Here is a 13,441-nt window from a genome sequence, read left to right as displayed (position 1 = left end):
GCTTCTCTGAAATTTCAAACTTGCCTCCACTCTGATCTTGAGGCTCTCCAGAGGCCCCTGTCTTGTTCTGTTGTTCAGAGCCTGCCTCCATCAAGAGAGTGGGGAAGCAAGAGAGTGCACTATACTTGTTTCTAAAGCCCAAACTTCTGAACCAGTTATATCAGTGCTGACAAACTGCTGCTTCATCTGGGTCCTTGCTGTGTGAATTTCTGCTCGTATTACTCCATGAAATTTGCAGAAAGCAGAGTGGTCAGGTAACGCTGTGAGAGTCGGACAGCTACCAAGGTCTTGGTGACAGCTCTGGCTGACCCATTCAGTGAATGAATGTAGCATTTCAAAGGACACTGAGGTCCCTGACATGGCCTGGCAACCTAGATCCAAGCTCCATCAGTTTCTGGCAGTCTTTTGTATCTGTCCCCGGCCCCAGTCAGAGCTCATTTCCTGAGTCCTGGGAAGTACAGCTTGGTCTGCATCTAGAGTCACCCAGGCCCCCAGGCACACCAGCAGCCCGTCTGCAGCATCCTCTACTTAATAGTATATCTGTTCCGTGTGGCATAAAAGTTTAATGCCTAGGGGAAGCCTTACTCACCTTTATGGAGATCACTAAGCGGGGCACCTGCTGGCTGAGGAGGTAAAGCCTCGGCAGCCAGCATGGCTGGGTTAGCAAGCTGACCTGCAGCCACTCCCTGTCACTGCTTCTTCAAGTGGCCTTGAGTCCCATGCCTCTCTTCCCAGCACCTCCATCTCACTTCAGAAAAAGTTTCAAACATACAAAATAAAGCGGAGAAATGCAGCACTCCCAGACCCTTCACCAAGTATAAATAATTTTGCCTCATTTTGCACATGGAGGCCAGATCAGGACATTATGTGTCATGTTTTTGAGACAGTGTTTCTTATTCAACCAGAAGCTTTTTGTTTTAGCATTGGATGACTGGTCAGGGAGCTATCTGCATCTGCCTGCCTCCCCCGTGTTAGGGTTACAGGCCGGTGTGGTCATGAGTGGCTTTAAAACAACAGCAGCAACTGCAGCAGCAGCAGCAGCAGCAGCAGCAGCAGCAGCAGCAGCAGCAACAACATTTTGATTTATACTCAGACCCCCATGCTTGCAGAATAAGTACTTATATCTATTGAGCCCATCTCCCCAGCCCTCTATGTTTATTTTAATTATTTCCCAGTCTCTTCTATTTCTGTAAACTGGAAGTTTGGTCCACAGTCACACTTATTCATGACACTGTACCACAGTGCACGTCTGATGTGATGTTCGTACCTACCACTGGGTCAGTGGTCCTACATCCAGGTGCCTCTGCTGCAATACCCAGTCCCTCCCCTTTCAGCTGTCAAACAAGCTATGCTTAGGTCTCTATCTGTGAATAGACTCCTCATTTCCTTGACCCTTTTCATCTGTTTTTCTCCCAGAATAGCCCTGTTGATTTATGGGGCTTTTTGGTATCTCTACCAGAACATAACTTTGCTGACTTTATCTCCTGGATTTGCATAGTAAAGGCATTCCAAATTAAAAGTCTAGAATCCTAGAACTTAGATGGAAGCAGCAGGATCAGGAGTCCAAGGCCATCTTCATTTGGTTGTATTTGAGGGTGAATTTGAGGGGCAGCTCTGGCTACATGAACCTGTCTCTCACACATGAAATTAATCCAGAGTGGTACTCACACTTATAATCCTAGCATTCAGGAGGCTGAGACAGGAGGATTTTGAGTTGTAAGTTGACCAAGGCTACACAGTGAGATTTAAAACTAATATTGTTGTGATGATCACTGATTCTGCCATCCCTCTGTTTCAGTGGGAGTTTGCTAGTCTGTGCTCCTGCTGATGGTTCGGCTGTGCTGCTGTGCTGCTGGGCTATGGGTTTCCAGATATACTGCAGCCCTGGCTCGCTACCCTGTGGTTACATTAGCTGAGGATGAGATTTCTTACTGATTTCAGGAGCTCTGGACCTTGCAGCCAGTTGGCAGAGGTGTGAGGCCTGGCAGGAGATCTGTGGCTATGAGTCAGGAGTTCAAAATGCCACTGCTACAATCCCAAGGCTCAGGAAACCAGCGAACACTGAACCAGTGTGGTCACACAGGACAAGGAGATAGGGATATTTTGAGCCACAAGATGTGCCTATGCCTGCCCATGGGTGATGACCGATCTCTGAGCTTCAAGGAATATGGGCATACGGACAAGTCCTCAGCCGTATTGTCTTCAATATATGGCCGTGGTCCACCTGAAGTTTTAAGACTTACAGGCCAGAGAAATGAGTGTAAGTCTGTAGTGAAATGTGGCAAGTCTGCTTGCTGTCAAACCCTTGACCCGAGAATATTATCTGGTAGGTAGGAGAGAACTGATTACAGCAAGTTGTCTTCTGACCTCCACGTGTATGCCGTGGTAGATTTCCCCCCCTTCATAATAAAATAAAAATGTAACAGAAAGTTGAAACTCTGATTTGTAAGCCTATTTTAGTATAGCATTCTTACAAGAAATCAAAATCCAGATTAAGTCCTGATACATGTAGTGTATGTTTATGTATAGGTGTGTACTCCTGCACACATAAATGTATGTGTAGGTGTGCACATGTCCAGGTAGAAGTTTGCATCAATGGCTGGCTAGGCCTCTCATTATTCCTGGAGCTCATGGGTTGGACTAATCTGCTTGGCCAATGAGCTCCTGTTTCTGGCCTCCCATCTTGGGTTACAGGTATGTGGTGCCATGTTCGGTTTATTTTTAGAGCTGCTGGGAATTCCAAACTTGCATATCAGGCCTTTCAGCCACTGATCCATTTCCCTAGCCTCCTGTACCAGTCATTATTTTTTTTTTTATCAGAGTGAAGATGTGTACCATGAGGTTATTGAACAATGAACATGGAGGGAGCGAGAGACAGGAGGCAGCCAGCTTTAGGTCTGTTGTTGATTTATATAGCTTCACACTCTCTTGAGGGCCTCAGGATGTCCCATGACATTGGTATCAGCAGTCCTGGACCACGTGTGGGGCCGTCAGGACCTTAAGGTTTAGCAACAGGAGGATCGGGCAGAAGCAGCGCCAGGGTGACTGCACAGCTGGCCACAGCAGGGCATGTTTTCAAGGACTGTTGAATCTCAGGTGCCTAGTTGTTCTCTACACAAGCCATCTTTCCTCATGTGAAGCCTCAAAAACAGAATTGAAATGAGGCATGGAAGATAATATAAAAAATCCATCTTTCTGGTTTTCTTCATAGATTTCCAAAATCCCAGGGAGACCTAGAAAGCCCTTCCATCTAGGAGCTTCTCTGTGGGTCAGTTCTCTGAATAAACCTACTGGTCTCTCCCTTCCTTAAAAATCAGCACCCCTGCCCACCCTAGGCCCCTTGCATATCCAGTTAATCTCCTACTTCCCCTTGCTCATTTCTGCTTCTCCTTGAAGTCCAGGCTTAAGACAGTTTTCTCAGGGTAATTCTTTTGACCTAGAGTGGGCCAGGCACTTGACACTAAGCTCTGAGCACCCCACTTCTGGTTAGCACCTTCAGTGGCTTCTCTTGGAGCTGTCTGAGTCCCTGGGCCACACCCTCAAGGCCTGGACCCTTGAGGTTTCTGATTGCCTGCTTTCAGCGAAGGCTGGAGACCACGTGGGAGGTGGGCCTAGGCTGCTTCCTTTTGTGGGACTGAAGTTCCTTATCAGTGAAAGGTGCCTGTGACTTTCAATGAATCGGTGGCTGAGTTGCTAGAAATCTTAGTTCTACATTTTCTTGAACAGGGGAGGTTCTGTCTCACCTTCTCCACCCAGGAGCTCCTGGCTATTTAAGCTACTTTCTGGATGGGTTGACATACCTGCTCCAGGCCAGGGTGGCTCTCTCTACAGCAGGTTGTGGCCATGGCCACCTGACCTTTCCAATTCTAGATGAGTTGGCCCCTCGCAGGCTCTGACCTGCAATCTTACACAATATTGCCTTCATTCCTTTAAACTTTCATCCCTTTAGTCCTTGAAGGCTCCCGGGCCTGTGCATTTGTCATTGTTTCTAGGATGCAAGGGACAGAGGGCACACAGTAGACTATGCAATCTCATTTGCCTCTTCTAATGGATTGCTGTGGACCCGAGGTCCCATCCCACCCCTCCCCTTACTTTTAACCTTTTCTTGGATTCTAATGAAAACTCAGGGTGTGTCTCGGTGCAGGCCTTGAAGACATCGGAAGTAGTGCACTCGTGGGTGGCTGGCACTGGGTGAGTCTGAGACCAGCCTCCTTCAGATTAGAGTTGCTAGGAGGCTGAGCTGCCTGCTCTAAGCTTGGACTGGCTTCTTTCTCTTCCCACTTCCTCTCTTTCCCCACTTCTGCAGGCCCAACTCCTACTGAACGCCTCAAAGTTGCTGCAAGCCTCTTTGTGCAGCTCCAGGCCCTCAACACCCAAAGGGAGCTGGCCTGTTAGAAGCACCCAGGGGCTGCAGAGTCTTTTCCTAAGCTTCTCTTACGGGTGCTGACTGTGTGTCACTGCTCCCACCAGGTACCAGGCAAGCTCAGTGCGCTCAGAACCCTGGCAAAATGGGTGCCCACTTTGTGTTTGCTGAATGAATGAAAGGAACCATGAAGAACTCCTAGCTCTGCTCCAGCGCTCTACACCATGACAGAATGGGGGTTTCCGCACTTCACACCAGTGAGTACATGTGTGGTGTCTGACTATTTGTGTCTTAGGTACAGGCCGGGGGTGGGGGGTAGGGGGTGGGGTGGGCTGTAAGGATGTGTGTGTGTATACACTCATGCGCAAAGACAGAGCCTCTGCACCATGCAGGGTGCAGATTCAGGATGCCGGATGCTCAGATGCTTGGTGTTCAAAGTAGAGTGCGGGGTACCTGAAGAGTGCGGAGCAAAGAAGAGGGTGCAGGGTAATGAGTGTACAGTGCAGATTAGTAGGTGCGAGGTGCACGGTGTTCAGTGAAGAGTAGAGGATGTGAGCCGCACGAGGCGTGTAGCAGCGTGCAGGGAGTCCGTGGGCTCGGGGCAGCGGCCTGGGTCCCTCGAGGGACGCGGCGGGCCGGGCTAGGGTACGCGCGCCGGGGCGGGCTGCAGCCGGCCGCCGTCCCGCCTCTCGCCGGCGCTCCCGGCCTTTCCCATCCGGCCCGCGACGCTCCGCCCGCCCCGTCCCACATGACACCGCCTCCGCCGCAAACTTTTTCCTCCCCATCCTGTCGCGGCGGGGAAGGAATGGAAGATGGCGGCCTAGGCGCAGAGTTTCCTGCCCGAGCAGCGGCGGCGGCAGCGGCGGCTCCAGTGGGCTGCGGCCAGCGCCACCATGACGCGCTGGGTCCCCACCAAGCGAGAGGAGAAGTACGGCGTGGGTGAGCAGCGCGCCGCCCCGCGCCCGCCCCGCGCGCAACTTCCCCGCCGCGGCGCCCAGCCTGTTGCCGCGCGGTGCCGAGCCCGGCCCGCCCGGGGCTGGAGCCCGCGTGGGGGAACCCGGGGACCCTCCGGGGGCCACCGTGCTCCTCATTCCCGCGCATGTCGTAGTCCTGTGTGCGCGGGGCTCCCGGGGTCATTGTTTGTGTGCGTTTTGGCTTCTTCGGGAAACTTCTGTTTGGCATCCGGGACTCCGGGTGGACACTTTTCATTGTGCAGCGCTCGGATCTGTGAAGCCTCCTTTTCTCGCGTGAGGAGTGGCTGCGCCTCCCGGGCTGGGTCGGTGCCGCCTTTCCCGCCCTGGATGGTAGGGGACACTCAGGCGCTCCTGTGTCCCCGGGGCCCTGGAAACGGACCTCGAGGGCGGGGACCTGGTTTTGCCTTTGTCGCTTCTCTAGCGGGCGGAGGGAGTCGGGTTGCAAGTTTACAATTTCATTCAAGACACATTCCAAGGAGCCCGGCTTGCCTCAGTGGCCAGACAATCCCAGAGCCCTGCAGACCTTGTCTCCCCCGCAGCTAGCCTACATCAAAAATCAGGTCTGTCTGGGCCTCAGGGCTCGCTGGCATTCCAGATCTGACTGTTCTGTTTCTAGGCTCCTTCTCTCTTTCCCTAAGGATCCTCTGACGCCCAGTCTTACCTGAGCAGAGGCTCTCTCTGATTTGCAAGCAAGCATTTAGGGGAACTTGCTGCCTTCCACCCTAAGGGCTGCCTAGGGGCACTTTCTCAGCAGCTGTCTGTTCTAGGCTTGCCTTCAGCACCGTCTTGCAGGCCTAGTTCATGTCCTAGCCCGCTGTCTTTGGAAGCTTCCCGGAGACTGCAGTCTACAAGGCTGAGTCCCTCCTTTGAACTCCTGTTACTTATTTCTGTAACAAGTAGGCAATGGTGGCCATGGGGACAGGGCTGGGGAAGCCTAGGGCCCCTACCTCCACTCTAGGCCCCCACACAGGACTTTCCCTGCTTTGTGAACTCTGGGACTGAGCTCCACCTGTACTTGGCGGACCTTTCTGAGGCTCATGGCAGAGCTAGGCTCTTAGAGACCCATCTATCTAATTTGCAGGGAGGATCCTACTTAGGATGACTTCAGGGTGTGGGAGCAATGGGGGTTTTCTCCCCAGGGTTGCCCAGGACTGTTCAAAGAACAGCTAGAAGAGGAGCAGGAGCAAGCAGAAACGGGTCAGAAGATGGTCAGGGCGCAGTGAGGAAGGAGGGACCAGCAGAGGACTCTCGGGTAGTGGAGAATGTTGCTGCTTGTACTTAACCTTGCAGCATGGTAATAGGAACGCTCTGGGTTTGAACCCTGGCAATTGTGGGTTCACATTCATCCCTGTTCTGGGGCAGCTGCCACCAGGGCTTGTGGTTAGTGGGTAGGAGAGTCTATTTCTTTGATTTTTGTTATCTTTTTGAGACAGAGTTTCACTATGTAGCCCTGGTTGGTCTGGCTTCATACAGAAGTCTACTTGTCTCTAGCTCTTGAGTGCTAGGTTTAAAGACATGCCCCCTGCCCTCACACCTGGTGAGTCTTCTTCCCCTACTCCCTTTAAGCTGGAAGACTGTTGACATTTGAGAGAAAGGAATAGTCAGCCTGGAGACCTCAGCAGCCTTGGGAAAGAGTGTTGTAGATAGGAAAGAAGATGGTTTGGGGGCTGCTGCTGCTGCTGCTGCTGGTGGTGGTGGTGGTGGTTTAGTCCCAAACCAGTTTGTAGTGCAAGGTGGTAGTATGGTGCATACTGGGAAAATAGGAACTTGGGAGGTTGAGGCAAGAGGAGCAGAAGTTGAAGCTCATTCTCTGCAGCATAGTAAGTTTGAGGCTAGCCTGGGCTACATGGAATCTTATCTCAAAAAGAAAAAAGTCATTATTTTCTAAGCAAAAGGCCAAGAAAACCTGCAGGTTTAGCTTAGCATTGGAAGCCCTGTGAATTCCTTTGTTGGGTATAGGGGCTTCATTGGAGAGAGAGAGAGATCCAGTGCTGGGGTGTGGGGTAGGGTGGTGGTGTCATTACATTTTGCTGTAGTGTCTAGTTCCCCTAGAGGCCTGGATGTTGCCTTCAGTGAGCCTTTTGCAGTTCTGTAGTGTGGCTTTACCTGGAGAAGATGAGGGAGCATTCCTGTGTAGGGTCAGGAGGGTCTCCCTCCAGAGGCGGGAAGCAAGCAGCCCGAGAGAGGCTGTGGTTGTCTCAGGCCACATAGCCTCCCGAAAGCACTCTAGGATGTGACTTCTAACATCAAGTCGTTTCCTAATGCATTCATCTCAAAACTGTTTCAGAAAGTTCTCAAAGGAGAACTAGTAAATTGATTCTCAACCTTCCTAATGCTGTGACCCTTTAATCCAGTTCCTTATGTTGTGGTGACAAACCCCCTCCCCAACATAAAATTATTTTGTGGTTACATCACAACTATGATTTTGTTCTTGTTATGAATCATAATGTAAATATCTGATATGCAGGCTATCTGATATGTGGCACACACCCCCTCCATCCAGCCTGGGGCCATGCTCACAGGTTGAGAACCGTCGGTCCAGGTGATGGATGGTTTTGCCAGGAAATTCTAGCAAAAGTGTGAAAGGCTGTCTGATGTAGGAGAAAGTGGATGTGCGTCTCTCTTTACCAGGCTGGAATAAGACAGCCGAGCTTGGATGTAACAGGCATCAGAAGGCACCTTGACCATTCGCATCTCCATGTGTCCGAGTGAGGGGAAGTCGAGGGTGGAGTCATGGAGCACCCCAGCTCTCTGCATTTGACCTGGGAGGATCCTAGCGGCTCACAGGGCAGATGCTCACTGGGGAGGATGTACGTTCTTGTGTGCAGGCTGATTGACTGTCTATCTCTAAGGGAAAGTTACAACAGATTCCCCCCACACTAACCTCAGCCTTCTCTTTGGTAGCCTTAACAACAGGCCTGTGTTTCTCTCCCGAGGCTCTGGTGGGTGGACCCTGCTTCCACTCCAGCCACTTGGCCCGTGAATGAATCACAAGGGAGAAGGAAAATGATCAAACGCCATCGTTTTTTGGAAACATGAATCACAGCTCATTGTTCAGATGGGCTTGGGGACTCTTAAAAGCATTGTCTATAAATGAGATGCTGCACTTATTTATTTATTTATTTATTTATTCCAGATAATCGGCATGAGAGTGAAGGGCTGATGTGTGGCTCTTGCCAGGGCAGGAAGTGGGGGTCCCCATGTTTCATTTTGTGGGGCTGCTGCTTGTGAAGGTTGTCAGCTGGGTTTCCCCACCTCTCTTGGGTTTGCTTTGGTGGGCTGTGTGTAGGGCATTGGCTTCTTCACGCAGGTGTAAACTTTGATTTAGCTCTCACACCAACGGCTTGGCTAGATGATTTTTTTTTTCATCATCCCAGACATGACAGGGTCCTGTGTTCTAGAATTAATACGTTTTGATGGATCCTGTTTGACAGCTTCAGCATGGGCTAGAGGCATACCTGGAGACAGTGTGCTCACAGTTGTGGAAGGTGGGCCATACCCTACGCACAGCCTGATCTCTATCCTGTGAGTTGTGATATGCTAATACGGAAGAGAGGCTTTGCAATGTGATTGAGCATAAGTTTGGGATAGGGGTCACATGGGCTCTGGGAGCTTGGCTGGCTGTTATTGGCAGAGGGAGTGGGAAAGGGAGCTGAATGGGAAGCTAGGTTCCATGCCACAGAAGAACTTGATGAACAGCTGCCAGGAGACATAGGGGTTCCCTTGCAGGGACTAGACCAAGGCCCCAGAAAGCTAAGGACTATCAGGCAGTGCGGTCTCATAAAACTGTATGATTCTGTAAACACCCCAAATGAGCTTGGAAGGAGATTCCTCCTGCAGCCCCCTGTTGGGAACCCTGCTGACCCGGCTTCTGTTTTGAAACCCACAGCTCCTCAGCCTCTGGCTGCAGAAGTGTGGACCCATGCACTTGGGTAAGCTTTAGGCGATCTAACTGGGATAGTTTGTTACAGCAGTAGTAGAAAGACAGCCTATGATGTGGACAGCGACTTGGATCAGGAGTTTCCTGTCCGTGAGCTCTGTTAGGTGCAGGGAAGACAGTGAGCCCAGTAGTCCTTACCCTCCTCTTTCAGGTAAAGATCCCCAGGAGGAATAGGGCATTGGGAAGGTAGACACCTTATATTATCCTTGGCTCTTGCTGTTGTTTTACTTTTAGGAAAACATTCTTATATTTATTTGTGTGTGCATACATGCACACAGGTACCATGCATGGTGCAGATGTGCATGCCATGGGACAGCTTGCAGGAGTTGCTTCTTCCCTTCCACTGTGTGGGTTCCGGGGATCAAACTCTGGTCACAACTCTTAGCGCCTTTCACCGTCTCTTGAGGGCCTTCACTTTTATTCATTATTTTAAAAGGTACAGCTTTAAGAATTGTAATGAGGAAGTTGGGAGTGGTAGCACACGCCTTTAATCCCAGCATTTGGGAGGCAGAGGCAGGCAATCTCTGTGAGTTTCTGCTCAGCCTGGGCTACATAGTGAGTTCTTGGACAGTCAGAGGTACATAGTGAGACTATCTTGAAAAAAGTCAAAATGCCAAAGGCGAAGGAGGGAGAGAAGGGGGACGGGGTGGTGTAGTGATGAGTGACTTCTTACTTAGATGGAACCCCCATAGTTCCTGGGAAATTGATTTTCTGCAAAGGTGATTTTATTTTTTATTTTATTTTTTAAGAGAGAATCTTACTACATTGCTCAGGATGGCCTAACTCTGTGGCCCAGGCAAGTGATTCTTAAAATCCTGTTTGGTCAGTTTGAAACATGGGGTGTGTTCATGTTGGCTTGGTCTTTGCTTCAAAGATTGGAACATTCAGAGACCCCTAGGAGGGCAGGGGAGAGCGGGGAGGTAGAGGCCTCTTTCATTACCCAGGCTTCTGCTTAGGGATAAAACATTAGATTGGATCATAAGTAGGAACACACACATTTCATTCACTGGAGCTGCAGGAAAAAAAAAAAAAACAAACGGAACTAGGGCACGGATTATATTTCTCCAAATCCGGCTTTACTTTGAAACTCAAATGTTTTAAATGTATTGTTTTACCATCACTCTAGAAAATTACCTGTCTGAACAAGATTGTGTTAGGGTGTGGGAATCAGTTTCAGGCTGGTTCTGGGTCACTTCTGTGGCTGCAGGCAGTGAAGGCAGGGAACAGAGTAGAGCTGAGTTCTCTGGGCGGATATAAGGAAACCCAGCAGTTTTTTCAGTAGTACTTGAGCTCCCCCATCCTCCCTCCCTCCCTCCTTCCTCCCTCCCATCTTCCTTCCCCCTCCCCTTCTGCCCTCTCTCCTTTTCTTTCTCTCTTTCTCTTTACCCCCCTTCATTAAAGTTGGTATTTTTCAAGCAATATGGCCACATGCAGTCATAAAAAAAAAATAGTAACACAAAGGGATCTTTTACTCACTTTGTCAGTTTGCTTCCCACCAGACTGGTTGTACAGTCACTGAGGCAGGGTCCCGATGTTGGTACAGTCAAGCTTCAGTGTCCCCAGGTTCCTCATGCTGTCCGTTAGCAGCCACTGCTACTTCCATAGCACGCTTCCCAAGACCTGGCAATTGTTAGTTTGTTCTGTGGCTAGACTTATGCACTTCAAATGGACTCCTATAATAGGCAGCTCCCACTGGCCTTCTGTACTCAGTAGCTTCTCAGTCTTTGGTCCACCAGGTTGTTGTGTCTGTCGTCTAGTTCCCTCCCTCCTACTGAATGTTTTGGCTGTTGCTGCTCTCTCTCTCTCTCTCTCTCTCTCTCTCTCTCTCTCTCTCTCTCTCTCTCTCTCTCTCTCTCTCTCTCTCCCTTCCTCCCTCCCTCCCTCTCCCTCTCCCTCTCCCTCTCCCTCTCCCTCTCTTTCTCTCTCTTTCCCTCTCCCCGTCTCTCTCCCTCCCTCTCCCCCCCTCTCTCTGTGTATGTGTGTGTATGTGTGTATGTGTGTATGTGTGTATGTGTGTGTGTGTTTGTGTTGGGGTGGGAAGGGAGATACCCAGGAATGCAGTTGCTGAGTCCTGTGGTAGATGGACAATGTGCCTATTCCTTTTCTTCCCATTTTGAGAGAGAAGGGTGGTGCCAGAGGTCAATGTCAGGTGCCTTTTCCTTTCACTCTCCAGCTTGTGTTTTGAGGCAGGGTCTCTGACTAGAACTGGAATTCACCATTTAACTAGGCAGACTGGCTGCCGAGCTATAGGAATCAGGAATCCCTCTGTTCCCGTCCCCTCCCTTCATTGCTGTACTTACGGGTGCACACCACTGTGCCTGGCCTTCGTGTGGGTACCACAGCCCACATCCAGGTCCCCATGCTTTGGTGCAAGCATTTTACTGTGAGCCTCCTCTGCAGTCCTGGCTATTTAGCTTTTAAAAGAAACTTTACCACATTGGCTGCACAGACTACCTTTACCAGCCATGTGTCACTTCCTTTCTATCCTTCCTGTCTTTGCTGTTGTCGCTGTCCCCTTTACCCAGGCTGACTGGAGCATCAGTGTTTCAGTATGGCTGGAGTTTGTGTCTCCCCAGGGTAGCCATTCTCCGATGTCTGTGTGTCATGTATGTGTGGAGGCCAGCATGCAGCTGGCTGATGATGGTGGAGGTGCTCCAGTGAGGGACAGCAGGAGCAGGGCCACTGACTTGAGAAGTTATTCAGGGTGGGGCCCTAGTGACTAAAGGTACTTTCTGTTTGAGGATCTGAGTTTGATGCCCTGGACTCCCATGGAGGAAGGAAAGAACCAACTCCTGCAAGTTGCACTTTGACTTCTGTGTATACCATGATACATGTGTTCCCCTACCCCAACTAAAATAAAATAAATGTCGAGACGGTATAAAGGTAATATTTTATTTACCAACAGGAAAGAGAGAATTGTTCGTGTTTTCATGAAAGGGTAGTTGTTAGTCTGAAGGGACAGCAGGGAGGGTGTGGCACAGTATGCGTGGCCAGCCTTGTAGGATCAGCAGTCAGTGTGTCACCAAGCTATGGATGCCTCATGGATCCACACAATTGATCACTTCTGCAATTGTTTCAGTGTGCTGAGAAGCTCTTGGGAGACCTGCTGCACTAGTTTGCTTTCTGTTGCTGTGCCCAAAAGCAACTTGGGGAGGAAAGGGTTAAGTTGGCTTACAGGTTATAGCCCATCATCCAAGGAAACTGAGGCAGGAGCAGAGCAGAGTAGCTGGCTTGCTCAGCTATTTTTCTTAGACAGCCTAGGCCCACTACCTAGGGACAGCACTGCCCACAGAGATCTGGGCCCTCTCACATCAACCAGAAATCAAGAAAGTACCCCGTAGATGTGCCCACAGGACCGCCTGATGGACGCAGTTCCTCAAGTGAGGTTCCTTCTTCCTAGGCATATGTAGGCTTGAGAAACCAGCAAAGAGAGGAGGTGCTCATCAGAGTCGGCGTTTAGCCCTGACAGGTTGCCGGCAAGCACTGTCAGCTGCAGCCCCCTGTACACAGCTTCCTAATGAGACCTTGACATCTTTAAGATGGAGATGTCACAGGTGACTGTGGCAAGCCTCTGAGCCTTTTCCCAGCCTCCTTTGCACCTCTCCCAAAAGTGGGGAGAATGCTAGTTGATGTGGGGTTCACAGGAGCTAATGCTCTGTCAGGCAGTTTGGAAGTATAGAGTTACAGGGACCAAAACCACTGCTATGGATTGGCTCTTGCTGGCATGGCGGGCAGATCTTGGGGCTCTTATGAAGACTGATGGACCCAGGACTTATATTAGTTTAGTGGGGTTGTTATGACAAAGCCGTCTGCTTGACTTGCAGACTGTCATCTTCACCCCATCTTACTCTGGTGTGTGTGTCCTAACCTCTCCTCCTTTTAATGAATGATCCTAGACCTATTGAATTGGGGGCTTTTCCTGCGAACCTTGTTTTATCCTAGCCACCTGATGAATTGCCTTGCCTCCCCCTTCACCCCTAGTTCCATCCTCAGGCTCTGTGGTGCTTTGAGTGAGAGTGTCCCCCATAGTGCTGCTCCTTGGGGAAGCTCAGGATGTGTGGCCATGCTGGATGAAGTATATGAGGTAGGCTTTGAGAGCAGAGGCTTCTTCCTTCTTCTAGTTTGTTCTCTCTCTGCTTTTTGTTTGGGATTGAAGACGCTAGC

At 50.3% G+C, this 13,441-nt stretch overlaps 1 protein-coding gene across 1 annotated transcript in view; it reads left to right on the top strand.

The window, feature by feature from the left end:
- The first annotated feature begins 5,139 nt into the window (after positions 1 to 5,139).
- The window catches only part of Dock1 (dedicator of cytokinesis 1), a 510,172-nt gene continuing 501,870 nt past the window's right edge, over positions 5,140 to 13,441 (top strand). Inside the window, exon 1 of the mRNA XM_052196505.1 lies at positions 5,140 to 5,302. Coding sequence (XP_052052465.1) covers positions 5,257 to 5,302 — 46 coding nt within the window. The 5' untranslated portion in view covers positions 5,140 to 5,256. The remainder of the gene's footprint in view (positions 5,303 to 13,441) is intronic.

This window comes from Apodemus sylvaticus, chromosome 1, assembly GCF_947179515.1.
Source record: "Apodemus sylvaticus chromosome 1, mApoSyl1.1, whole genome shotgun sequence".
Lineage (NCBI taxonomy): Eukaryota > Metazoa > Chordata > Mammalia > Rodentia > Muridae > Apodemus > Apodemus sylvaticus.
This window is presented reverse-complemented; position numbering and strand designations above follow the sequence as displayed.